This window comes from Echinops telfairi, unplaced genomic scaffold, assembly GCF_000313985.2.
Source record: "Echinops telfairi isolate 266 unplaced genomic scaffold, ASM31398v2 ScPeMD7_3;HRSCAF=10, whole genome shotgun sequence".
Lineage (NCBI taxonomy): Eukaryota > Metazoa > Chordata > Mammalia > Afrosoricida > Tenrecidae > Echinops > Echinops telfairi.
This window is the reverse complement of record NW_022103899.1, coordinates 9,203,383-9,231,265: the sequence shown is the minus strand read 5'-3', so window position 1 is coordinate 9,231,265 and position 27,883 is coordinate 9,203,383. Positions and strand designations below refer to the sequence as shown.

Here is a 27,883-nt window from a genome sequence, read left to right as displayed (position 1 = left end):
TGTCCCTGGGTTTGTTATCACCTCTTCCCTTCCCCCCTCCTCCCCCTCTCCCATGTCCCCCCGGAACTGTCAGTCCCGTTGTTTTCTCCTCCAGATCATGCTATTCTCTAACATTCTGTATGGTTGACAGTTTCATATTAAAATGCTTTTTAAAGGATCATTAAGACTAAATTCTAGACTGCTCAAAATCATATATTCTTTCTCATTTTATGTGGAAGATGGATAAAAAATTGTAATCTTTCCTAGGTTGACAATGTCTTCATTTAAAGAGGTAGAAGTGTGTTGAGTACAAATGTGGGTACAAACCTTGATGGTAGTTATATGAGTGTGTGGGGTTAGGAATGTCATTAGGCTCTGTATAAGTAATCTGAATATAGTAAAATTAAAATATCTGTTTAATCTGAGAGTAATTCAGCAATTTTCTTGATTAAAAGTCAAGAGGCTGGGATGTCCCCTTGAATTTCTTTGGTCAGTTTATCCATACTAATGCCATCTGATCTTCCTTTAGTCTTAATGTTTTGAAGGGACTAAAATAATAAATCACCAAACCAAAAAACCTACTTCCACCAATTCTATTACAACCCTACAAGACACAGTAGAACTCCTTAGGACTTCTGAGATTCTCAATCAGTGGTTCTCAGCCTGTGGGTCACAACCCCTTTGGTGGGGTTGAAGGACTTTTTCACAGGGGTCACCCGATCCATAAATTGTAGGTCAGAAGTAGGAATGAAAATAATTTTATGGTTGGGGGTCACCACAACATGAGGAACTGTATTAAAGGGTCATGGCATATCTTTATGAGAGCAGGCAGTCTCATCTTTGTGTAACAAAGGAACCGATGGATTTGAACCACCATCCTTGTGCTTAGTACCCAGTGCTCAACCCATTGCCCCACCAAAAACTCACTGCCATCCCATCAATTCCAATTCATAATAACCTTATAGGACAGGGCAGAACTGCCCCTGTAAGTTCCTAAGACTGCAACTCTGTAAGAGTAGAAAGCTTCTTCTTTATGTGATGGAGCAGCTGGTGGTTTTGAACTACTGACCTTATGGTTAGCAGTTCAATGCGTAACCACTTTGCCACTAGAACTCCTTAATAAATCCCCATAGACCTGAAATAATTAGTACTTGGAAACATGTCATTCTATTTTTTGACACGGAATTTGTTGAAGAAATAACCATAACCAGGGATAAATATTATTTTCAATTAAATGTATCAGTACCTAGAAATAATACAGGGTGCATTATAAATATTTATCAAAAATAAGCCAAATCTTTAGCTGAAGTAGAAAAGTTTGTTATTTTTAGATATATGTAAATTAAAATAAGTCACATTTATTGATTATCATTGTAATTGTATGCATTGCAAAAATACAAAACTTCAAAAATATTTTGGTTTAAATTGCTAAGTAACTATATGGAGCCAAATCCAAGATTTTTTGGACATAAAAAAATCAAATATTCAAAAAAAATCAAATATTCGGTGTCACCTGGAAAAATCTAATAAATCACCTTGCCATACACTTGTTATTCTCCAACACACTACAGTCCAGTACATGAAAGTATTCATTTACTGCGTTAATCCACTGGACAATGTCAAAAGGCCATGCTCTTATATACGAGTCTGCTCCATTAAAGAATGTTTGGTGAAGTCACACTTGAGGGTTCCTCCTAAGTACTATAGAAATATTTGAAGCTTCCTGCTCCTGTAAAGATCTGCAGCCCCAGACACCCACAGGGATAGTTCTCTTTTGTCCTATAGGACCACTGAGTCAGAACCAAATTGATGGTGGTGAGTTTGAGGTTTGGGAAAGGCTCTGTATCATCTTTTCAATGTTAAAAAACAAAGGATATTTTCATTTCCTTTAAAGAAATGACTTGCACACACACAAACCCATATATACTATAAAGAGATAAAAATTTGTCCTCTCCCTCAAGACAGTTCTATGTTTTATTTACATCGTTTTTGTTTTTTAAATACATAATATGTGAAATACAGGATCATAAGGATAAAGTTTTTAAGGCATTAGATGGTACCCAGCTATTGGATAAAATAGTGTCTAGGGTCTTAAAAGCTTGTTTTTAAACAAGGAGCCATCTAAGTGAGATCTCAACTCAGTCCACATAAAAGAAGCACACCATAATCACCAAAAGATTGTAAGTCGTATAATCTGAAGTCGAAGGAAGGATAAATATCAGAAACTAAATTGTGAGAATCCAGTTTGCAGAAGGCCATGGGTGACAGTGGGAACCCGAGATACATCTGTGAGAATTATGTAGGAAATAAGCCTCTGGTGATCTCCCTCTAACCAGAATGCAGGGATTGGAGGAAAGTGGTTACTAAACAGTGCATTGGATCAGTGAATATAGATCAAAAGGATAAACCTGACTGGAAAGGTTAAATCCTTGCCAGTTGACCCACACTCTGATGCCCACTGGACCTAATTTGATTTTCAGCATTTTCTGTATTGCTTTTTCGTTTGTTTATATTAGGGTTTATCTCAGAGGTGTTATGACATTGGGGGTCTACCTCTTGAGGTTGTGTTATATGCTTTTCTGGGTTTTGGTATGTGAAACCCAGGATTGATGAACCTATAGGGACAGCAAGTAGAATGAGGGCTGGGGTCGGGTTACAGTGGGGGTGGAGGCATAAGAGGGAGGCAATGTCAAGGAGTCCAGGAAGGAAAATAATGGACGAGGGGAGCAAAGCAATGAAGTCCCCAGGGAATACTAAGAAGAGACTTTGGGGACAGAGAGTGGCACTTCATCAGACTTGACTGGAAAACACGCCTAAAGGTTAAAAGATCTGGAACTATTTATAGGTTTTTCCTTTTTGTCATTGGCTTGCTTTTTGTTGTTATTTTGTTTTTGCTTTTTTGTTGTTGATTTGTTGGTTTTGACTTTCTTTGTTTTGCGTGGCTTTGCCCATTTTTTGCACTTATTAATGTCTCTGCATGTCTATCTAGATAAGATAGGTGGGATAAACAATTCAGAAAAGAAAACAATGGGACCAACGGTTCTAGGCTGACACGGGAGATGGGGGAGGTGGGAGAAGCGAAGGGGGAGGGTCAACCAGCCCAGGGACAAGGGAACAACAAATAAACTAAAATCAATGGAGAGATGGGCGTAGGAGGCCTAGTGGGGCTTGATCCAGGTCAATGTAACAGTGAGGAATTACTGAACCTGAATGAAGGCCGAACATGATAGTGGGACAAGAGGAAAGCAAAAGGAAATAGAGGAAAGAACTAGGAGGCAAAGGACATTTATAGAGGTCTAAATATAGGCATGTACATATGTAAATATACTTATATATAATGATAGGGAAATAGATCTATGTACTTATATTTATGTTAAGTATCAAGGTAGCAGATGGACATGGGGCCTCCACTCAAGTACTCCCTCAACATAAGAACACTTTCTTCTAACAATCGAGCATTCTGTGATGCTCACCTTCCCATCATGATTGCTGAAGACAAATGGGTGCATAGCAAATGTGAAAAAAGTGATGGTTCCTGACTGTCAAAAGATATAGCATCTGGAGTCTTAAAGGCTTGAAGATAAACAAATGGCCTTCTAGCTGAGAAGCAACAAAGCCCACATGGAAGAAGCACACTAGCCTGTGTGATCATGAGGTACCCATGGGATCAGGGATCAGGCATCTAAGACCCAGAACAAAATCATACCAATGTGAATGGGGTGGGGGGTGTGCGCGGAGTGGAGAACTAAAGCCCATTTGTAGACAATTGGACATCCTCTCACAGAAGGGTCACAAGTGTGAGAAACAGAAAGATTTCTCCCGAGTTGTCTCCCCAAAATATATGCCAAACTTAGTTGCTTGCTACACATGGTAAGCACTTGGCGGTCAATGAAAGTAGGTCAGAAGTTATCCTCCCTAAGGGTTATCAGCCATGTATAGTCTGCTACACCCTAAGTAGGGCCCAGTCCCTTGTGATAAGGATAGTAGATTGTTTACCTGAAGGAGAGCCCAGGTAGGTCAAGCCCACTCAAGGGTGACCAAAGTTAGGTTTCCATATTGAATCTAGGGTCTGCCCATCTTATCACATGTATACCCCTAGTCCCTCCCCTTCCTATTATATGTACACCTCTAGCTCATCCCCTTCCTGTTACGCTTATGCCTATTATACATCCCCTTCCTGTGATGTGTATGCCTATAGTATAACCCCTTCCTGTGATGTCTTTACCTGTAATCAGGCTTGCATGCCCCCAAAAGATATATAAGCCTTGGTTAGTAATAAATCGCTCTCGCTCCTGCCCTCTACTCTCCCATCTCCATGTGTACCTCTAAGTGTTGCTGTGGTAAGCATGCTACCATGAAATGTATTGTTACTGCCGGCTTTCCCTTGGCCCCAGGAACAGAGAGGCAGAGTCACCGAGGCTGCAAACCACAAAGGAGTTTATTGACTAGCTCGAGCTAGGGTCCAAGTCCCAGAGCACCAACACAGTGGCCTCCTCTGAGACGAGGACCCCGGCCTGGGGCACAAGCCAAGTTTTTATACTCTTTACAGGTTACATAAGCTGGGTGAAACTATTGCCCCTCCCCCTCCCATAGTTCAATGACTTCATCCGGAGACAATTGGTTGTGCAGGTCTTTTTGTTTGACTGGCTCCACTTTCAGGACATTCCAATTGTGGTCACTCAGAACTTTCCAGATGCGGTCAGCATTATTGTGATCACTCAGACCTTTCCAGGTGTGGTCAGCGTCATTTTGGGGGAGAGGGTGACATCGTTAGAGAAACAAAACTCAAGGCTGTTAGAGAAACAAAACTTAAAGCTGGAAAAATGAAACAGGCCTATTTTAAGAGGCTTGGCCTGTCATGGAGTCACTGCTGCCTTACAGTATCTGACTTTTTTTTCTTCTTTCTTTCTCCCCCACAGCCCACACCCCCCCACCCCCGAATTCCTTATATTACTCTCTCCTATGTCTCCTTATTCTCTATGACTTTACTATAATCTTTATATATCTTAACCATACAATTGCACTTACTGAACCCGTGATAATATGAGGGACTGGCTTCCCCCACAACAAGGAAGAGAAGAGCCAGTCAGTGTGTAGTATAGCACCGATGAAACACACTTTTCTCTAGTTCTTTAATGCTTTCCTCTCCCCCACCCCCACTATCATGACCTCAATTCTACCTTACAAATCTGACTGGACCATAACATGTATACTGCTACAGATAGGAGCTCGCAACCCCGGGAATCCAGGACAGATAAACCCTTCAGGACCAATAATGAGAGTAGAGAAACCAGAAGGATAAGGGGAAGGAGAGGCATAAGGGGCATTGATCACGAGGATTGACATAGAACCCCTCCCAGAGGGACGAACCACAGAGAAGTAGGTGAAGGGAGTCAAAGGACAATGTAAGATATGAAAATAATCATCTATAATTTATCAAGGGTTCATGATGGAGGGAGGGTGGAGGAGAGAGGGAGGGGAAAAATGAGCTGATATCAAGGGCTCAAGTAGAAAGAAAATGTTTTGAAAATGATGATGGCAACACATGTACAAATGTGCTTGACACACACAAAAAAATGTGCTTGACACAATGGACTGTGGTAAGAGCTGTAAGAGCCCCCAATAAAAGCATTTAATTAAAATTTTTTTTTAAAAAGAAAGGAAGAAAGTTTGGAAACTGATGTGGTAGCAATTCCACAATATTGTGTGGTGTGATTGAACTATGGAATGATGTATGTATTAACTCCCAATTTTAAAAGTATTTAAAAAAAACAGGTATGACAGAGCAATATGTCTCCATGGGAAGTTATGTATAAAATAAATGGTACATGACTTACATAGTACTCCTTACATATGCACCTCAATGTCTTCCATAGTATTCCTATTTTACAAACACTATATTACATTGATTCACTTTAGTGTAGCAAAATACTGTCATTTAGGATTAAAACAAAATTTATGCTCAAAGCACTTCTGAAGATGAAACAGAAGATTTCTGTTTACATGGAAACCAGATCACTACAGACATCCACCAAGCACACAAACAGATATAAGTACTATAATGTACTGCCCATTATGAAAAGTTTTATTCAAGGCTTCATGTCAGATTCACTGGCTGAAAACAAAACAGCATCTAAGAAAAGAAAAATGTATTTAAATGAACTCTATTGTATGAATGGAGAAGGTTCACCCAGCAAAACGTTGTTAATGCTGATCACAGAGACATTATACCTCACTCTCCTATTTAAGAGAATTTAACCTGCCCTATACAGCCTAAAATAGCTCACTGGGGGTTGAAATTTTGCTGCTTTTCATATAGGATGGTATCTTTTCAGGCTAGAAGCAACCTAACTTGCATTTATCACTTCTATTTTCTCCTGATTGCATAAGAAAGCCCACCTTCTAATAATGCACACATGGGTCATTGTATCTTTTTCAACTTTCTGTACAATATGCTTTCTCTACATAATGTATAAGTAATAAGAACTCAAAAGTTTCACATATAAAATATAGATGATATTTTCTAAGCTATGAAAGGCTTTTAAAACTTATTTTAAAATCTATGCCTCAATTATTATAATTAAACTTTTTAAAGTTTTCCTAAAAAAAAAAAATCAAAGCATGTGCTTAAGCCAAAGTGTGGCGTTCAGTTCAGCCTTGCCACTGCATGTATACGTGCTACTGAAACAAGCGCTCCGGCCATCTCGCCACTGTAAAGACTGCAAAATAGAGGGGGAGGGGGGGATAGAGATAAAATCTCTGACCAGAGATGAAATGGTAAATGGTTCCAGGTCTTTTAAATACTTACTTTAAATTTCTTACAAAACTACAACTCATCTCTCTTCAAAAAAAAAAAATTCTTCCAAAAAGAGGAATTCTGATATACAAAACTTTTCCCTACTGACCCAAGGAGAACAAAAAATGATCACATGAGACACCAAACAGGATGTAAGGTATCAAGGGGCGGCGAGCAGTGAAGGGGGATGAGGTGTGACTCACACAGTGTTGAAGACTGGGTCACTTAAAGTTGATCTCACAATAACATAAGAGAACATGTATATATACATTTGAGAAGGAAGGGATGGGAGGTAATAGAATTAAGTTTTAAAAATCAGAATGAAAAGTAGGTAAGAGAGCGTAACAATGTTGTAGCTGTTAAACCGTTCTATAAATATCGCATACGATTCCAGATCCATGTAAGCTCACTGGGAGGTTTAAAATACCCCCTTTAATCGTGAAAAGATTCTTTATAAAGAGATTTACTTTCCTCTAAAATAGTAAGGCAAGTAGCATTACAAATCTTTCCTTTGTGAAAATAGTTGCTGGAATAGAAAAATGCAAAAAAGACTCAACAGATTTATCTTTTCTGTACTCTAATACAGATTTCATATCTGAGTCTTTTTCTTCTACAGAAATTAATGGTGGTTAATACATTGTTATTTTCCCTCAGCAAAGCAAAGAAGTCCTTTAATCACACACTGTAGCACAAGAGAAAAAGCAAGATAATTTAAAAGTCAATGTATACATTAGCACTTTGAAAAAAGCAAGAGAAATGGAAGTTTTTGCACATTTATGCTTCTAAAAAAGGAAAAGAGTAGCTATAGGAAACAATTCAAACATCAGTACTCAGTCATCATCTAAATACAACTTATGAACTGTTGCCATTTTCTAATTCCTTTAGTTTGCCCCACTCAGTACTTCCCTTGTCCTCTTGATACTGACGAAGTTGCTCCATGAAGCCAGAATTTGGACATATGGAAGGCCTTGCATTTTTCACCAAAGAAAATGCATTGGTAAATGAGATTTCTTCAGAATTCATCAGGAAGCCAATTACAACTGCAGCAGCTCTGGAAACGCCTGCATTACAATGAACAAGAACCACTCCATCCTGCAATAAGAATCGAACAGAAAAAAAAAAAAAAGAATCGAACAGAAATCATCATTATCCCTTTAAATAAGGTTAGGAAGTCAACTGAGCATACGCATATTACTTAAAATTTTTATATAAAAAGGATTCAGCAAGCATCTTCTTAGATTATCAAAACACAATTCAGGGGGACGCAAGTATCTTCTTTTTTTATCACTTTATTGGGGGCTCTTACAACTCGTTACAATCCATATATCAATTGTATCTGACATATTAGTACATAAATTCCATCTTTCTTTTCTAGACATTTACTTTCCATTGAGCCCTTGGGATCAGCTCCTCTTTTTTTCCCTCCCTGCCCCTACCCCCAACCCTTGTGGTCCCTTCATAGATTGTAGATGTTAATTATTTTCAAATCTCACACCGACTGTTGTCTCCCTTCCCCTCTGGTTTCTGTAGCTCTTCCCCCTGGATGGGGGGGGGTGTGGTTCTGTGCCATTCATTGTGATCGGGGCCCCTCCCTCCCACCTCTCCCCCTTCCCCCTACCCTTTTGGTATCTCTGTTCCCATTCCTGTTCCTGGGTTCATGTGCTGTGAGTTTTATCTCTTGCCAACACCTATGTACATGCTCCTGTCGAGTCTTGATTGGGAAGCGGCACTGGGTTCCTGATACTGGGGGTGGTGAGGAGGCCTCAAGGGATCAGAGTTATATCGCGTGACCCATTAGTGCTCTACTGCACCCTGATTGACTCATCCTCTCCCTGCAACCCCTCTGTGGGGGGATGTTCCATTGTCCATAGATGGGCTTTGGGTCTCCGCTCCAACCCCCCTCCATTCTCACCAATGCATTTTTGTTTGTTTACTATTTGTTGCAAGTCTTCTGATGCCCGTTGCCCTGTCTCGATGACACCTCATGATCGCAATGGTGTGCTTTCTTCCATGTGGCTTGTTGCTTCACTGTTGGATGGCTGCTTGTTTAACTTCAAGCCTTTAGGACCCCAGACACTATATCTTTTAATAGCCAGGTACCCATCCTCTGCCTTCACCACATCTGCCTATGCACCCATTTTGTCTTCAGCGATCGTGTGCACGCGTGCACGCGCATCACAGAATGCCAATTTGTTAGAACAAAGTGTTCTTGTATTAAGGGAAGGTATGAGCCAAGGCCCAGGGCCCATCTTCAGCCTCAGTGTATTGCCTTATAAATATATGTACATGGGCCAATACCAAAACACAACTCATTGAAAGCAGTGAATGAAAAATCAGTCAGCCCCTCGGTGCTCCACCCTCCCTTCTTTCTACACTGTCTTCCCCAGGAGGGAAGTGCCTTCCTGATTCATTCAAAATTCTGAAAAACAGCATGTTCTATTAAACTAGAGTAATCAAACTGCAACCTTATTAATCCCCATGTTCCTATTGGCCAGGTTGGCACAAAAAACCTATCACAATGTAGTAAAGTATACACAAAAACCTAGACTTGGTAGCCACATATATATAAAAGAGGGGGAAACTCACAAAGAATAAATGTGGAAATGTAAATAAAACTATATTCACAAATTAAACAAAGCCAAAGACAGTCCGTGTGTGTGTGTGTGTGTGTGTGTGTGTGTGTGTGTGTGTATGTGTGTGCACGGTTCCTATGAAAACAACAACAACCATCTGGTATTACTGGCTTGGCAATTTACGTATAAAACAATCACGTAGGAAAAATGTTCTACTCCTGGCTCTTTTTTGTCCTGAAGAGAAATAACTTTTAAAATATCTTAACTTTTCAGGTAGTAAAGTGATGGCACAAATGGTTGACAAGAAAGTGGAGTGGAAAAGGTCAACCGATCCCAAGATGAGGGCAATCGCTGGAAAGTTTCAGGTACGGTGCACATGATACTTGACTGGTGAAAAAGAACACGGTGCAAGACCACTGCGGATCGGGCAATATTGCATCAAGAATGACTGTGATAGATGTGCTGGAACAGAGGCGATACAGGTTGGCCTGACTAAGGCTTTTAAAAAGTTAATGATCTGAATGAAATGCACCAAATGATGAGCATCCCAGTGACAGCTAGGAGCGTGTGTCGGTCAAGAACCCAGCCTCAAACAACAGCCTGCAGAACTAGACATCTGCGTACTTTACCCAGTTCTTCCCTGGGGACGGCACAAAGGAGCAGTAGGAGCAAGGGGAGGGAAGGAGGAAAAAGGAACTACTGAACTCTTCCCAACGCATAAGGTCACAATACTGTATTCTTTTCCTGTAGCCAGGCGGTTTTCTCAGGTTGATAACACTGTTGGAAAATCCTTTCCCTGGATCTCTTACACCAAATTTGCAAGTGTCTATGTTTTCAAAGAAGCCAAATAATTAATGACAAAAACAGTGAATATTTTGAAAATCCTCACGTCAACGGGAATATTTAAAATCTATTTTCCTAAAGATTTTTACTCGTTTCTAAATTTTATGATCTGTATAAAAGAAAACAACAGACAACTATTCACTGTACACATCTGGAATTGTTGTTACTTCATAGCAATATTTCTGTGAGACTTCTGGCTTCTAATAAGGATGAAATATTTCACGAGCCTTGTATTTATGAGAATTTTGTTCTTCATTTGAGACAGGAAAGCAGTCTTTCAAAAATTAAAGTCACTATTTTGCTCTGGGTAAGTAGTTCTGACATTATGGCATATCCACTTTATGGAATTTGCTATCTTCTGGAGCTGTTATGAATAATTTCCAAGTAGTACACAAGCTTCTTCAGGGCAGCACTGTCCATCTCTCCATCTTCTCAGAATGATGGATATTTATTGACAGATTGACTGAGCCAAATCCGGGCCTTCTTTATGACACGTAATCTCCCAACAACCCCTGTGCATCATGCGATCTGACAGCTTCTGGTAGCAGTAAACGAGGAGCAGATGGTGGAAAGAAAATCAACAGTATTACTAAATACGTGAGGACTTCATGGGGAAATTCCATGATCTTTTCATAGTTTTCAGTGGTATTTTCTCTCCTTTTCCCTTGTTCCCACTTCTCCTTGGCATGTACCAATGAAAGAATCAGATATACAGTAACTAAAATGTCTAACTCTGTAGTGTGTGCTCATAGATAATGGAATGTTTCCTTTAATCTTTGGAAGCCTACACACACACACACACACACACACACACACACACACACACACATGTTGTTCGGTACCATCAGATCATTCTGGCCCCTAGCAATCCTGTGCACAGCAGAGCAAACCATGCCCAGGCCTGCACAAGCCTCACGTGCTCCTGTGCTGAGCCTACTACTTGTCGGTCAGTTTGTCATCCTGTGCGGGCCTGTGTGCTGCTGTGTTGCTGGAAGCTATGTCACTGGTACTTCAAATGCTAGCAGGGTCACCCAAAGTGAAAAGGTTTCTGTGGAGCTTCCAGATGAAGAACAGACAACGAAGAAGGACTCTGTTGCCCATTTCAGAAGAAGTAGCCACTGAAACACACACACACACACACACACACACATTTTATTATACAGGTCTAAGTTGCTTCATGCCATTTAGGCAACTTCGAACTCAATATACATCTGTCCTGTGGTTTGTTTGCTTGCTTTTAAAAGGAAAGCCGATTCCTTTTATTATTTTCTCCTGATGGTTTTAAAGAACCAACCTCGCTGAGTGAAGGAGCACCAGGGTGCCCAGGCACATCTCAATCCCCATAGAATCTCCTCCTGCTGAGAGCACCTGCAGTGACCCCCTCACTCCTGCTGCAGGCACTGATGGCACTGATCAGGCTGGGAGTGCTGGTGGGCTCCTAGCCCAGGCAGCAGCAGGGCACATGATCAAGAAGCTGCGCACACCAACAGGGCAGTGGCACCCAGGGCCACTGCAGCTCGTTGTGTTCCCAGTACCCACACACCCAGGCCCCATGGCCACCTCTCTGTAACCCCCTGTGTACCCTCTCACCCCACCTGTCTCAGAGTGTGCCAACTCCTGACGGGCTGCTGGCACACCCCTTGCCTGGCCCAGCTATACAACTGCAAAGGCCAGGCTCTGTTAGTGGGCTTTGTATAGCAGGCTCCCATAAAGTTTGATTATAAAAGCTTTATAGGTATGTAACTACAGATTGTACAGGGACTGCCTGTCTATAATATGATGTTGATACAATGTCCAAACACATAATGTCTTACTTTAAAGAAAGTACAGAAATGATTTGCAGCCCAGGAAACCTTGGGGAGCAGTTCTCCTCTGTACTGTAGACTGGTTTGGAGTCAGAATCTATTCAATGGTAGTGGGTATCATTTGGTTTAATGTAGATTCAAATAACATATATATGTATGTGTATGAATGTTCCCTGAATATATTAACCTGTATATATAATAGAGGTCTGGGGAGTATATCTAGCTGGTGGGAATAAGTGTGATTATAATTTTTACTTATCTACATTTTATAATTTTTCTATAAGGAATATGAATTTTTTTAAATGTCTAGCATCACATTTTCTTAAGTAAATGATATAGCAATCATGGAATATGAAGTAACATGCTTCCATATAAAAAACAAAACATTTTTCTCATAAAAGCGGGGTGAAGTAAAATTGAATTCCCAAAAGAACTACTAAGGTTCCAGTGATTAGCATTACTACTTCTCTCTTATGTGCATTTCTACCCCTTAAGACAAAACCCTGAGAAAGTGATGTATGTGCTGGAAACAGTAGAAGGGTGGAAAAAATTAAGAGATTTTTGTTTGGGTACCAAAGAGAAATTAGGAAGGGCATGGAGAGATGGAAAACACACTTTTGGGCAGCTATATGTAAAAAGATGGAAACAAGAAACTGAAACTTAAAAAGGTCATTGTAAAATAGGCAATTCACTGAGACCCTGAGCTTTAACAATATGTGTATTTACTATAGACATAAAGTCATGAAGAGAGCTCTTCTAGAAAAATCAATAAAGAAAACTCAAGAATTTCTATTGTTAAAGCTAAATACGTATTAACGTAAGTAACACGTTTTCAAGACAAGGAAATATTAGTTGCTCTTAGGAATGCCAACATAAAATATAGTGCTTGAGAAACTAGAAAATACAAGGAGGCTTCAAAACATTCATGGAAAAATTAAACTAAAAGATAATGGAAATTTTTTTCGTGAACTTTTTAAAGTCCTCTCCTATTCCAGAATTCTAATCCATCTTTTATCAGCCACACTCTGTTCACTTCCTCAGAGTCTCTCAGTGCCGTCATATCAAGGACTCTCGTCTGGTTCCACCTCAGGCATAACTTCTGGAGCCAGTGGCCCGTGCCATTCCGATTGCCTGGGAAGGTCTGGCTCTTCCCGTGTGGTAGCTCTTGCACAGACAGGCACACCTAGAATTGTGGTTTCTCTTCCTGCTTCTGAACTTGAATGGAAATCTCCACCACAGAACATTAGATTTGGCTTCCAGTGGTTTCTGGAGAACTACAAGGTAGTAACTTAACTACATTGTTAGATTTCTCCCACAACTAAACTGACCAATGGGAAAGAGGAGCTAACAGAGGCCAAGGAATGAATTTCCTTCCTTTTCTTTCTGCTAACGTTGGTCTTGACATGAAGTTTGTTTTCTTGTCTAGGGGTAGCTAAGGTTGGTGGAACAAGCGTATCCACTGAACAGCCAGCCGTTCTCCGTAGAGAAGGCATGCTCCTCATCTGTCCCAGAGCCGCTTCCCTTTCTTCTGCTCCCATTACCTAGGGGTGGCACTTCACACAGTCAACATGAGTTCTTCAGCCTTGTCTCAAGCTGTGTTGGTTAAGGAATATGAAGGGTTAGAGTTTAACTAGTGATAGCCCCAAGTAAGGCATACTTTATTTAATAAAATAAGAGCTTATTCAAGTGCCTAGTTTATTGCTTTTCTTGCTAAATACTATTCTTCTAATTTTCACTTGCAATATGTATACTTTACATTCTAGAGCATAATCTATTCCTTAAAGAAGCAGCTAATGGCAGAGACACCATAATTTTTAACACTATTAACTGGCGTACTGAAACACTGCAATCTACATCATATAAAAATGTTCACACACAGAAATGGAGCAGCTAATACGAGGTTTTGAATTACAAGATCTTTTCCCTAACTTCTATCAAAATGTCTGCTATTGAATAAAATGGATGATCTTTTTATATTTTGCAAGTCACATAATAACAAGGCAAAACAACAGCACATAGGAGATTTAAATGATCGTGCTAATTGAAAGAAAAGAAGAAAAGGTGGTAGGAAAGAGAAAAGGAGGACAATGGAAAAAAACTCTAGAATTCTAATACTAAATTCTAATGATGATTTGCTAATTATTACTTCTCTTGCTGAAAGCTACTTCCTGATAATTGCTTCTAGTTTCACATCCATTCATCTCACATAAATTTTGAGAAGAATTCCATGTTGTTGTTCTCAGTTCCCGTCATCTGCTCCCACTCACTGAGACCCAGTGCATAACCCAACAAAACACTGCCTGGCCCCTGCTGGGCTGTCCTCACAATACTGCTATGTTTGAGACCACCATGGTGGCTAGAGTGTCAATTCACCTCATCGAGTCTTCCCCTTTTGTGCTGCCGCTCCTCTATACCAGGGACTGTCTCCTGATAACATGTCCAAAGTATATGAGACAAAGTCTTGCCATCCTCACTTCCAAGGAGCACTGGGCAGTAATTCTCCCATGAAAGAATTGTTTTCTTCTGGCAGTCCATAGTACTTTTCAATCTCTTGAAAATATATTGTCGACCCCACAATTCAAATGCATAGATTCTTATTCAGTCTCCCTTATTCAATGTCCAACTTTCACATGTGACTGATAATTTCATGGTTTAGGTCGGGAGCACCTTAGTCCTCAAGGTTACACCTTTGCTCTTCAAAACTTTAAAGAGGTCTTGTGCAGCAATTCTGTCCCAAACGATACATTGTTTCATTCTTAACAGCTGCTTCCATAAGCATTGATTGTGGATCCAAGCAAGACGAAATCCTTGGCAAGTTCAGTCTTTTTTCCATTACATGATGCTATTTATCCAGTTGTGAAGATTTTGGTTTTCTTCACATTGAGTTGCAATCTATAACGAAGGTTACAATCCTTGATCTTCATCAGCAAGTGCTTCAAGTCCTCCTTACCTACTTTCAGGAAGCAAGGTTTTGTCATCTGTATATGCATGCTGTTAATAAATCTTCCTCTAATCCTAATGCCAAATTCTCCTTCATATAGTCCAGCTTCTCAGATTATGTGTTCAGCATACAGGGTGAATACATATGGTGAGAAAACATACCCCTAACACACACCTTTCCTGATTTTAAAGCATGAAGTATTCCTTTGTTCTGCTCAAACGACTACCTCTTGGTCCATGTACAGGTTCTGCATGAGCACAATGTAGTGTTCTGGGATTTCTCTTCTTCTCATAGTTTGGTATGATCCATATTGTAGAATGCCTTAGCATAGTCTAGAAAACACAAATAAATGTCTTTTTTGTATTCTCTGCTGTCAGGCAAGATCCATTTGATATTGCCAGTGATGTCCTTTGCTTGACATCCTCTTCTGAATCCAACCTGAATTCCTGGCGGCTCCCTATTGATGCACTACTACAACTTTTCTTGAATGCTCTTCAGCAAGAATGTATTTACATACCATATTAACGATATTGTTCAATAATGCCCACACTCTTTTTGGACATCGGTACCCATCCCTGGAATGGGTACAGATATGGATCTCTTCCACTCAGTTGGCCATGTAGCCATCTTCCAGATTTCTTGGCATAGATGAAGGATCCAGTTCGTCACCAGCTTGTTAAAACAATTCAACTGGTATCCCTTCAATTCCTGGAGCCTGTGGCTGATGCTTGCAGTGTCTGGATTTCTTCATTCAGTACCATTGGTTCTTGAGCATATGATACCACTTGAAATGGTTGAATACCAACCAGTTCTTTTTGCTACGGTGATTCTATGTAAAACACACTAAAATGGAGCCATGTCAAGTTGTAATTATTTAAAAGAGCCAACCAATGAGTTCTGCTCCCAATACCAAGATTAAAGTGTTATGTTTGTTGCTTGTTGGTCTTCAAAAGTCAGCAAACAAATGGACATCTTTAATTAGTATTCTCATGTAATCTTAATAAAGTAAATAAAGAAATAAACATTTAGTCCTTAGAATGTCCTGAAATTTTATTATTAAAATGGCATAGGCCACTGAGCTTCTGAAAGAGTCGTGAAAAAAAAAAAACTGGAACAGTTCATGGTAATGAACAATAGGATGAGTATAAGTAATGTCAGGGAACTGTACATGTGAAGATTATAAAAATGGCAAACATTTGCTACCAGTATTTATCATGATTAAAAAAAAAGAATTGGATGAAAGGGAAAAAATATGTAGTTCATTAAAATACTTCCCTGAGAGTTAAAAAAAGAAAGTAAAAAGTACTATTTAGAATTTCAATTCCTTATTCAGTGACTAAAATGAATGTTCATATACTAACAGGACTAGTTCCATCCCTAATTGAAGACTAAGGAGCGCCTGACTCCAGCCATGCTATTTTCATCACCTCATATGCATGTGAAAGCTGGACAATGGATAAGGAAGACCAGAGAATTGATGCCTTCCAATTATCAAGTTGGTCATGGATATCGGAAGTAGCATGGTCTGCCAGAAGAATAAACAAATGTGTCTTGGAAAAAGTACAGCTGAAATGCTCCTTAGAAGCCAAGAGGACAAAACTGTCAAGTACAGTAGTCATATAGTCCTTGGAAAAAGGATATCATGCTTGGTAAAGTAGATCAGTAAAAATTAGGAAGACAGTGGTTTCAACAATGGGCTCACACACAGTAAGGGTTGTGAAGATGGCCCCGCACTGGGCAGTGCTTTGTTCTTGTACACGGGCCCTGTGACTCAGAACTGACTCAACAGCACCTAGCAGCGACAACATGAGTTGGCACCAATGAGACAACATCTAAAAACAAACAACAAAAATCCCACTTATCACCTAACAGCTGGTCAGCAACCAGGTAGACTGTCGAAGGAAATCTATCCACATATTTTTACCAGAAAATTCAGTAAGAATTTTTTTCTCCTAACTATTCTCAGGAATGCATAGTAAAATGAGCAATTGAAATGTTAAAGTAAATGTCTCAGGAAAAAAAATGCAATGGGAGAATATAAGTAACCAGAAGAATGAATGAAATAATTGGTAGAGGGACCCATCCATTTTAAATTCTGTTTTTGGAGAACCTGATCAAATGAAACTTACCTCCACTTTTGCATGTTCAATAAATTCAAAACATTCTGGGAAATAAGATAGGAGATCGGTTTCTGGCAGATCCAATATAGAAATGCTCTTGTAGGTAAAGTCACTGAGGAATGCATTTTCAACTCCACATGCAACATTAAGAATATGAGTCACCTTAAAGAGAAAAAAAATTTTTTTGATTGCTGAAATTAAGATGATCAGAAAAAAAATTAAGATATGTAGAGTTGTATCAAGAACAAAAGTTTTAAGAATGGCCCATTTGAATGGTTCTTTCAATATGCCTCTTATAGACTAATGCTCTTCTACATACTTTCCCACCAGCCTACGGCCCTTCACACATGAAGATTGTTTGTCTCCATCACCATACAAGGACAACTAAAAACTAGGCTTACCGTATTCACCACTGTAGGAGAGCCCAGAAAGCACTTCAAATACTTGCTGAATAAATCAGTGAATGTCCACTGAAGTAAGCAAAGTGCACCAGTGGCACAGACACTCATTTCTGTAATAATTTCCTTATTACCCTTCCCATTCTCAGCTAGTGCAGTGGCTCTCAAGGGTGACTGCACATTAGAATCACCTGGGGAGCTTCCTAAACTTGTCATCGGCAAGGCCAGATATCCAAAGACATTGGTGGATTCATGTGGGGGAGGTGCCATGATAGACCTTTCAGATGATCTTCCAGTCACGTCTCATAAGCGACCTTCTACACCGTGCGCATGTCAGAGCTTCCTGGAGTGTGCCATGCGTATGGGATGAGCCATGTAGGAAGTTTGTAAAGAGAATCCAAAGGCTGAATGAGTAAGAAAAAATGAGCCATTCTTTCTTTCTTTTTAAAAAAATCATTTTATTAGGGGCTCATACAACTCTTATCACAATCCATACATACATCAATTGTGTAAAGCACATTTGTACATTCATTGCCCTCATCACTCTCAAAACATTTCCTCTCCACTTAAGCCCCCGGCATCAGGTCCTCATTTTTTCCCCTCCCTCCCCACTCCCTCCTCCCTCATGAGCCCTTGATAATTTATAAATTATTATTTTGTCATATCTTGCCCTGTCCGACATCTCCCTTCGCCCACTTTTCTGTTGTCCGTCCCCCAGGGAGGAGGTCACATATAGATCCTTGTAATCGGTTCCCTCTTTCCAACCCACTCTCCCTCTACCCTCCCAGTATCACCACTCAAACCACTGGTCCTGAAGGGATCATCTACCCTGGATTCCCTGTGTTTCCAGTTCCTATCTGTACCAGTGTACATCCTCTGGTCTAGCCAGACTTGCAAGGTAGAATTCGGATCATGATAGTGGGAGGGGTGGGGTGGAGGAAGCATTTAGGAACTATAGGAAAGTTGTATTTCTCATCGTTGCTACATCGCACCCTGACTGGCTCGTCTCCTCCCTGAGACCCCTTGAGCCATTCTTTCTTATCATAATGGAGTTACTAACTTTACTTATTCTAGTTCCTCAGTGGGGTTCTGATGTTTGGCTGAACCTCAGTATTTTGTGTGGGTTTTCACCTATATTTTGAGGGATGTGTCCAGCCCTCTCTCCCCCTCCATCACCCTCAGAAGTTTGGTTTCGTCAGTGCCCGGGTCCTTCTCCCAGCATAGCTGACTGGATTCTAGCGGGCGCTGAGTCAAAATAGGTCAGATTATCTTTAAAGATTTAAAAACATGTATAAAGGGATGAGCCATAAGCTTGGGAGCTATTGGGAAGTGATGTTTGTTGTGTGCTTGGAAAAGCTCAAAAGTGCCTGCTGCCCAGTGAGAAGGTTGGAGCAGATGGCAGCGAGGAGCGCTGGCACCATGGGAGATCGGCTGTTCCTCACATGACCATCCACTCTGGCTCCAGGCCCCACTGAGGCATGTCCATATTCCTTTCCACATGGGATCCAGGGAGCTCCCTGTAGCATTACTGCACAATCGCTTTCCTTACCCAGGAAGCACAGATTGGTTTCTGTGGCTCATAACCAGTAGTATTGACTAAGACACTAAGAGAGAAAGCAGCCAACTATGAGCCTAACCATCTCATGGAAAGAAGAGAACAAAAAACCCCAAATACCTAATCAGTTGTTGTTATGACTGAGTTGCTGTCAAGTCAGTTCTGTGAACAACAGAATGAAGCAGTGCCCACGGTTGTTAGGTGAGTGGAGATTCATAAAAGAAGGGAGATGGGAGAAAATAAAAAGAAGGAAAAACCACTTCTAGAAGACAAAGTCTGGGCCATCCTTCCACGTTCCTCTTTCACTTCTGGTGCAATCCTGGCCAGGATTCTAAGGTTTTGCTTTAACCACAAATTATTCTCCCATGCTTTATAGTATATATGTAGTTGCCTGATTGTTACAACTCTACTCCAAAATGCCAGGAATGAGATGTTACAGCTCACAGAATTTTTGTATACATTTTTACCCTCTACACAGAGTCAGGATGGCACAACAGTTAAACTCTCAGCTGCTGGCCAAGTCAGCCCATGCGAAGAAGAGGAGACAGTCTGCTGCCACAGAGATCACAGCTTGGGAAACCCTACGGGGAGGTTCTCCACGAATCTCACACCACCTCCCAACCATATGTGCAGAATTATGGAGAAGAGCAGATGAAAAATTGGTAAAATGCTTTATAAACATTGGGCTGATTAAGCCATCTAAGCTCCGTGTAGTGGAATAACTTGGTGAGGAAATAGCATGAGGGTCATGTCTGACTTCCTCTAGTGACCCAAAAGAGGAGAATCCTACTCCAGAGCAGTCCAAGGCCTATTCTGACACCAATGCCCTGCACACACTACTCTACTTCTCTGCTGACTTTGGTAATTTGTTGCAGGGGCCACAAAGAACCCACAGACAGTACTTGTGATTCTGGGGGTATATTAGGAAAGCCAAGGGGTTAAAAATAGTAAGGATACAGTTATTTTATCAGAAGCACTCATTCTCAGCCACATTGGCGGGCATCTCTCTTAGATCCTTAGCCTCTCAGCCACATCGTCACTTGGCCTCGGCCTCTGTAGCAAGCCCATGTGCTACGCAGCCTCGTGGTTGTCAGTGAGTTCCTCTTCTCTGTCTTATGGTCCCAATGCTGTGGTCTCTGCTGCTTCTACCACTTGCAAGAGCTCCGCTGGAGGCTCTTCTTTCTCCTGGTCATGGAATTTCTGTTCTTGCTTCTAAGGTGACTCGCTCTACTATCCAGCAGAATGGTAAAACTGGTCAATCCCCTCGTTAGAGTCTACAATGCCTTCTTTATATGCTCCCACCCATGCATTGGGTGGGAGTTGTAAAGTCTATGGATTACATATTAAGTAATTTCACTCTATCATACATAATGCAATTTACATTGTGTGTTGATGGAATATCCTGACTGAATTTGAAAAATAATATACTGAGTCACAAGTGTTGGTAGTGATGGGAGACCCAGCTTAAAACTCTTCCAATAGTGCTGCCTCACTACTTGATCGTGCTTGGTAAAGTAGTGGGACGGCCAAATAGAAGTAGCCCCTCGACAAGATGGATTGACACAGAGGCTGCACCAATGGGCTCACACATAATTAAAGTTATAGTGCAGGACTGGGCAGTGTTTCTTTCTTTCTGCTGTACAGAGGGTCACAATGAGTCAGAATAACTTGTCAGCACCTACAATAGTAAAGCATACTTCCAAAGTTTGGTTACACACATCCTAACAATGCTTTGCCATTGGCTTGTCTTTGATAAAAAAAAACGATAATAAGACTATCCTCTTAAAACAAATCAGACTTGCTATATAGAATTGATTGCAACTCATAGTGACCCAATAGGACAGCACAGAACTGTGGTTTTCTGAGACTGTAACTCTTACAAGAGTAGAAAGCCTCGTCTTTCTTCTTTGGAGAACCTACTGGTTTCAAACTTCTGTCTGTATGGTTTACATGCCAAGTAATCACTACTCACCCAGGGTTCATCCCCTTTATTGGGTACTTAATAAGTGCCAGGAAAACACGCTATTTATTTAATGCCCACATTTAACCATTATTGCTTCCGTGTTTAATAAATTTTTCAATGGATTTGAGCATCAAAATTTATAAAAAGGAGATAAAGAATTCTTTTTTTTTTTTTTAGTCTTCTCTTACTTTGGTCAACTTTTCTTTATTTTGCTTTTATTTATTTTTTTTTTTAAAACATTTTATTAGGGGCTCATACAACTGTTATCGCAGTCCATACACACATCAATTGTGTAAAGTGCATTTGTACATCATTCTCAAAACATTTTCTCTCCACTTAAACCCCCAACATTAGGTCCTCATTTTTCCCCTCCCTCCCCGCTCCCCCCTCCCTTCATGAGCCCTTGATAGTTTATAAATTGGTATGATAAAGAATTCTTATTTGCACTTGGATCCTATTCACTCCATTATCCTGCCCTATCATGGTAACCAAGGCAACCTGGTGGATAGTAGGGTAAGCATTGGGTTTCTAACCACAAGGTCAGCAGTTCAAAGTCACCAGCTTCTCTGGAGGCAAGAGAGGAGGTTGTCTGCGCCTGTAAATAGTTATAGTCTCATGAACCATCAGGAACAGTTCGACTTTATCGTATAGGGTCATTCTGAATCAGAGTCAACTCGAAGGCAGTGCGGTAAAGAAACCGTTTTTGTTGGTTTCTTATGTATCACTTTAAGCTATCTTTATGTAAACATCTAATTTGTTTTCTGAGTTACCCACGGCAACCCCTGAGGTTTTTTATTTATTTTCATTTAAATATGTCTTACAGATCTTTTCATTTCAATTTGTGCTCTCTTTTGTAACTATCTTGTGTTCTGTGGTGTGGGTGTGCTATTGTTTCTTCAACAAGATGCCTATTAATGGACACCTGTGTTGTTTTCAATCATTTGCTATTACAAATGATGCTGTAATAATTAGGAACATTTTGTAAGCTGCACTTAGTTTCTTATCTTCTGCAGTGGTATACACTAGGCACTCAATAAGCACTTTATTAAAAGTGAATTATTCTAAGTGTATACAAATATTAAATGGAAGTTTTCACAGCAGATCAGAGTTTTACATTCAACAATTGATACACATTCTGATTCAACCCACCCACCCATGGACATTTCTAAAAAAATGATCCTACACAAGCAAGAATTCCCATAGCTAGAGTCCTTTCCTATTAATACTAGAATTTTACTTTGATGTGTGACCTCCATATAAATGAATAATTGCATTTTACAGCACTCTTAAATTTCCCTGAAAAACACCTATTTGGTTGTTCAGTTTAGCCCAGTTTCCTTCAGGGAGCTAAAAGGGTCAGGATCTTTTTTTGTTTTAACGTGTGTGTGTGTGTGTGTGTGTGTGTGTGTGTGTGTGTGTGTGTGTGTGAGAGAGAGAGAGAGGGAGATTTGGGTGAAATTTTATAAAGCTAATTGGTTTTCCATGCAACAAGTGTGTACGCATTTTTGTTTCTTGACATTAATCACAATGCCCACAATGTCACAGCACTCTTTCCACTTCTTCCCTGTGCTTGCATTCCATTTGTCCTTCTTTGTTATCCCTTCCTTGCTTCTGAAATTTTTTTTTTTTTTTTTTGCTTCTGAAATTTGTTGCTGGGGAAATGCTGCTCTTTTGATCTCCTAGAGCAGATTTTTTATGGGATGTGTACCTCTCTGTTGTTATTGTTCACCTTAGCATCTGGGCTATGGTTGGAAGTTGAGCCATAGAGGAAATTCAGTGCCAGGGTTGACGGGTGTCAAAAGATCAGAGTTTCAGGAGTTCTGCTCTCTATCAGACCTGTAAGGCTAGTCTGAAGATTTGAGTTTTGTTCCACATTTTTGTCCAATTCTATGCAGAATCCCCTAGTATGATCCTTTTCAGAGTGGTCAGCAGTGGTTGTCTCAGGATCATGGAGACTGGGGTTTATGTTGTCCAATGGTCTTTAGACTAACAGTTTAGAAGGTTTTTGATATTTTTACTATTTTTTGTTTCTGATAGGGAGAGACCAATGGTGGCACCTCAGATGGACACTCATGCAGCAGATCTTTTAAACAGCTACTTGGTTCACATTTCCAGGTTAAAGTTATCTGAACTAGTGTGTCATTAGGGAGAATAGATGGCAAAAACACAAATCAGTCACCATAGACTGAATTGTGACACCTGCCAGACCCCACCCAATCCCTGGTCAAAGTATGTGTCATCCTCAATGGGTTTGATTCTCAGTGAGTTGGCAAATGGTCTGTATTGTGTTGCAACTGCTGGCAACATTTTAGAACAGGATCCCAATGGTCATTGTCTGGCAGTGTTCTCAAGATTTTTGCCATAAACTCCAGTCTGCATAAGCATGATGGACAGACACCTCCAAAATCATGTGTGAATCTGGATCATAAGGGCCTACAGGCAAGGAGAATGCAACTGCTTTCTTTAACTCAGACATACCTGCTGTTTCTCAGACTCCCATTCAAATGCAGCTGTCTTCAGAATGGTTTCACAGATGGGCACCAGTACTATTCCCAGATACAGAATAGGAGCCCTCCAGAATACAAATAGGTGAACCAAACATTGAGCCTCCTGCCTAGTCTTGGGGATACGTCAGGTGGTTCAGGGTAGGGCCTATCTGTCACAAGGAGCAGTGTCACAACTTGTTCCTGCCCAAGTTATTCCCAAGAATTTTAGTATGGGGAGAGCCCAGGATTTTTGTTGAATTTATTAACCAGTGTCAATTGGTCATGAAGGCCACCACTGTTTTCAAATCAGTCTGTTCTTCAATGTTGATACTAACATAATAATATCCAGGTAATGTTTTACTACATGTGGGATCAGCGTCAAGTCTGAGCATCTTCTAAACATACTGTAACAAAGTTGAAGCAATAGTGAAACAGTGGTAAAATATTTGGTAAAAATAGTAGCAGAATTATATTGTGGTTCTTCCTAAGTAAACACAAACTGTGTTTAACTGTTTTCTGAGACAAGAATGGAGAAAAAAGCATTTACAAGATCAATCACTGAGTACCAGTCACCTCTAGCCTGCTGTATCTTCTGCAGCACTGATACCATGTGTTGAACAGCTGAATCCACTGGTGGCACTACTTTATTTAGGCCGTCATAATCTATTGTCAACCTGCACGAGCCATCTGCCTCTTTAACAGTTCTTCAGAACTGCTATCCAGAGAATCTGTTGGTACCAACACACCAGCCTTTACCATGAATTGAATCAAAGTTTGTTGTTGTTAGTGCTTTGAGTCGGTTCTGACCCATAATGACCCTATAGACAACAGCAGAAACACTGTCCAGACCTCTGCCATTCTCCCAACTGGTCCTATGCTTGAACCCACTGTTGCAGCCACTGTATTAATCTGTCTCCTTGAGGGCCTTCCTCTTGTTAGCTGCCTCTCTACTTTACCAAGCATGATGTCCTTCTCCAGGGAATGATCTCTCCTGACCATAAAGTGTCGTATACTTTTCAGATTAACAATCTGAATGGGTTCAGGCAACTGTAATGGTTCCCACTTAGAATGTCTAATCAATACTGGCCTAAGAGTGGACTTACACAACTTTAATTTTATTTCACAGTAATCAGGTTACATAGGGTGACCTCGTAGAAGGGGCTCCCTTGATTACCATATCTGTCCTGAGCTATGTAACAGGTACATTCACTGGATAAATATTCTGATCATCAGAAAACCATGCTAGCACTGTTCCCATAAGCAGCACATTAGCTGATTGCGCTGGAGTGTTCCATTGAGGACTTAGGAGGGAGAGGGGCAGTTTCCCTTCTCAGGGTACACAAATCTCACTACAAATTTTATTCAATTCACCAGGCTGGCTGCCCCATCTGGGTTAACCTCCTGTGTGACTGGATTTGCTATTACCATTATGACAGTTCCATAATGAGCTGCAGGCCTTGCATCAACTAGACAAGCTCTTCCATTCAGTAGCAATCAAAACGAACGGCACTGCCTCTACATTAGTCACGCACACAATCCGCTGTAGTAACCGTTCCCGGAAGCTGATAACACCTATCTACAAACTGAAACACTCCTTTACATTAATGCCCCCTACTTTCAATACCTTCTTGGTTTTCCAGGTTCCTTCTTAGTGACCAAAGGTTGTAGGAATAGTTCCTGTTTTAACAATTTTTCCTCTCTGCCTCGGCGCGAAGACAAGAGTTCATAGGTGTGACAGAACTGGGTCTGGGTTTGATTCAATTCTCAAATTTGCCCCATACATTCTTTTCTCCTGTTGTTGCACCTACTATTGATATCCAAAACAAAGGAATTGCATGTCTTGTCCTGTCCTTGCCACGCTGTATTTCCACATGCAGCCAATGAGCTAATTCCTCGCGAGTAAGAACTACACCCACCAAATACTTATCTCGCGACTAGCTTTTACTTTGGGTAATGGATTACAGCATAACAGCTACTTTAATCCATGGGTGGTGTGTGTGTGTGTGTATTAATCATTTTATTGGGGGCTTGTACAACGTTTATCACAATCCATCTATCCATCCATTGTGTAAAGCAATCTGTACATCTGTTGCCATCATCATTCTCAAAATTTTCTTTCTACTTGAGCCCTTTGTATCAGCGCATTTTTTCCCTTCCCACCCCGCTCCCCCACTCCCTCATGAACCCTTGATAATTTATAAATTATTATTATTTTGTCATATCTTACACTGCCCGACATCTCCCTTCACCCACTTCTCTGTTTTCCGTCGCCCAGAGAGGAGGCCATATGTAGATCCTTGTAATCGGTTCCCCACTTCTACCCCACCTTCGCTCCACCCTCCCAGTATTACCACTCCCAGCACTGGTGCTGAGGGGTTTATCTGTCCTGGATTCCCTGTTTCCAGTTCCTATCTGTACCAGTGTACATCTTCTGGTCCAGCCTGATTTGTAAGGTAGAACTGGGATCATGATAGTGGTGGTGGTGGTGGTGGGGGGAGCATTTAGGAACTAGAGGAAAATTGTGCTTCATCGTTACTATGCTGCTGCACCCTGACTGGCTCATCTCCTCCTAGCGACCCTTCTGCAAGGGGATGTCAGTTGCCCACAGATGGGTTTCGGGTCCCCAATCTGCACTCCCCCTCCTTCACAATGATGATTTTTTTTCCCTTGATGCGTGATACCTGATCCCTTCGACACCTCGTGATCACACAGTCTGGTGTGCTTCTTCCATGTGGGCTTTGTTGTTTCTCAGCTAGATGGCCCTTTGTTTACCTTCCAGCCTTTAAGATCCCAGACACTGTATCTTTTGATAGCCAGGCACCATCAGCTTTCTTCACCACATTTGCTTATATACCCATTTGTCTTCAGCGATTATATCATGACGGTGAGTGCACAATGATATGATTTTTTTTCCCTTGATGCGTGATACCTGATCCCTTCGGCACCTCGTGATCACACAGGCTGGTGTGCTTCTTCCCTGTGGGGCTTTGTTGCTTCTCAGCTAGATGGCCGCTTGTTTACCTTCAAGCCTTTAAGACCCCAGATGCTATATCTTTTGATTCCATGGGTGGTTTTTTTTTTAAATTCCATCCAGAATCCAAAGATTTTTAAAATTTTCTAATTTACCGTATATACTCGTGTGTAAGCCGAGTTTTCCAGAACATTTTTTTTAATTGTTTTTTTGGGAGCTCATACTACTCTTATCACAATCCACACATACATCCATTGTGTCAAGCACTTTTGTATATTTGTTTCCCTCATCATTCTCAGAACATTTGCTTTCTACTTGAGCCCTTGGTATCAGTTCCTCATTTTTCCCCTCATAATTTATAAATTATTATTATTTTGTCATATCTTTCACCATTCGATGTCTCCCTTCACCCACTTCTTCACTGTCTCCCCCAGGTAGGAGGTTATATGTAGATCCTTGTAATCTGTTCCCCCTTTCTCCCTCACCTTCCTTCCATCCTCCTGGTATCGCCACTCTCACCACTGGTCCTGAGGGGTTCATCTGTCCTGGATTCCCTGTGTTTCCAGTTCCTATCTGTACCAGTATACAACCTCTGGTCCAGCTGGATTTGTAAGGTAGAATTGGGATCATGATAGTGGAGGGTGGGGGAGTATTCAAGAACTGGACGAAAAGTGTATGTTTCATCATTGCTACACAGCACCCTGATTAGTGCGTCTCCTCCCCTCCAGCACATTTTTAATGCAGTTTTTGTGGTAAAATTAGGGGCCTGGGCTGATATTCAGATCTGCTTATACTCAAGTATATACAGTATTCCTCTTCCAAATACCACATTTCCTCCACCACTCTGACACCAACTGTGGTAATAATTTATTTTAGAAGAATTAATGCCTAGTTCCAAGAGTTAGGATATTAAAGATTTTCCACGTGTCCAACTTTTCCAACAATGTTATACCACTCCATTTTCCTCCCTCTTAGTATATCCCTGCATGTCCCTGGGTTCTACAATTTGTTACGTCTCACAGAACTCATGCAACTTTAAGGAAATGACTCACATGGCTGTGGGTGCTACTTAAGTCCCAAATGAGGATTCATTTCAGTCAGATGGCTGGATAAGCTGGAAAAATGAGGGCAGGTGATAGATCACACTCAAGTCCCCAGAACCAAGTCAGGCAGAGGCAAGCCATATACAGGGTTCAGAATCAGGAGCCAAAAAATGTCCCAAAATCAAAGCAGGTCTTCTTGCTTCTATCAATGCATAGTCAGATAATGGAGTCATAAAAGGTAAATCTTTGACGGAGGTGTAGTTTTTATCTTTCGGCAGTCCACACCCCCGAGAAAACACAAGAGCTGATTTGAGCCACACCTTAGTGCAGTGGTTCTCAACCCTCCTAATGCTGAAACCCTTTACTACAGTTCCTCATGCTGTGATGACCCCTAACCATAAAATTATTTT

General features: G+C 40.8%; 1 protein-coding gene across 2 annotated transcripts in view; it reads right to left on the bottom strand.

The window, feature by feature from the left end:
- Window positions 1-6,033: 6,033 nt before the first annotated feature.
- Window positions 6,034-27,883, bottom strand: part of DUSP19 (dual specificity phosphatase 19) — a 32,476-nt gene continuing 10,626 nt past the window's right edge. The window contains exons 3-4 of one of the 2 annotated variants that reach the window (XM_045296113.1): window positions 17,067-17,219; window positions 6,034-7,867 (exon numbers count right to left, since the gene is read on the bottom strand). In XM_045296113.1, coding sequence (XP_045152048.1) covers window positions 7,628-7,867; window positions 17,067-17,219 — 393 coding nt within the window. In that variant the 3' untranslated portion in view covers window positions 6,034-7,627. The remainder of the gene's footprint in view (window positions 7,868-17,066; window positions 17,220-27,883) is intronic. The other variant, XM_030887284.2, reaches the window with a different exon arrangement.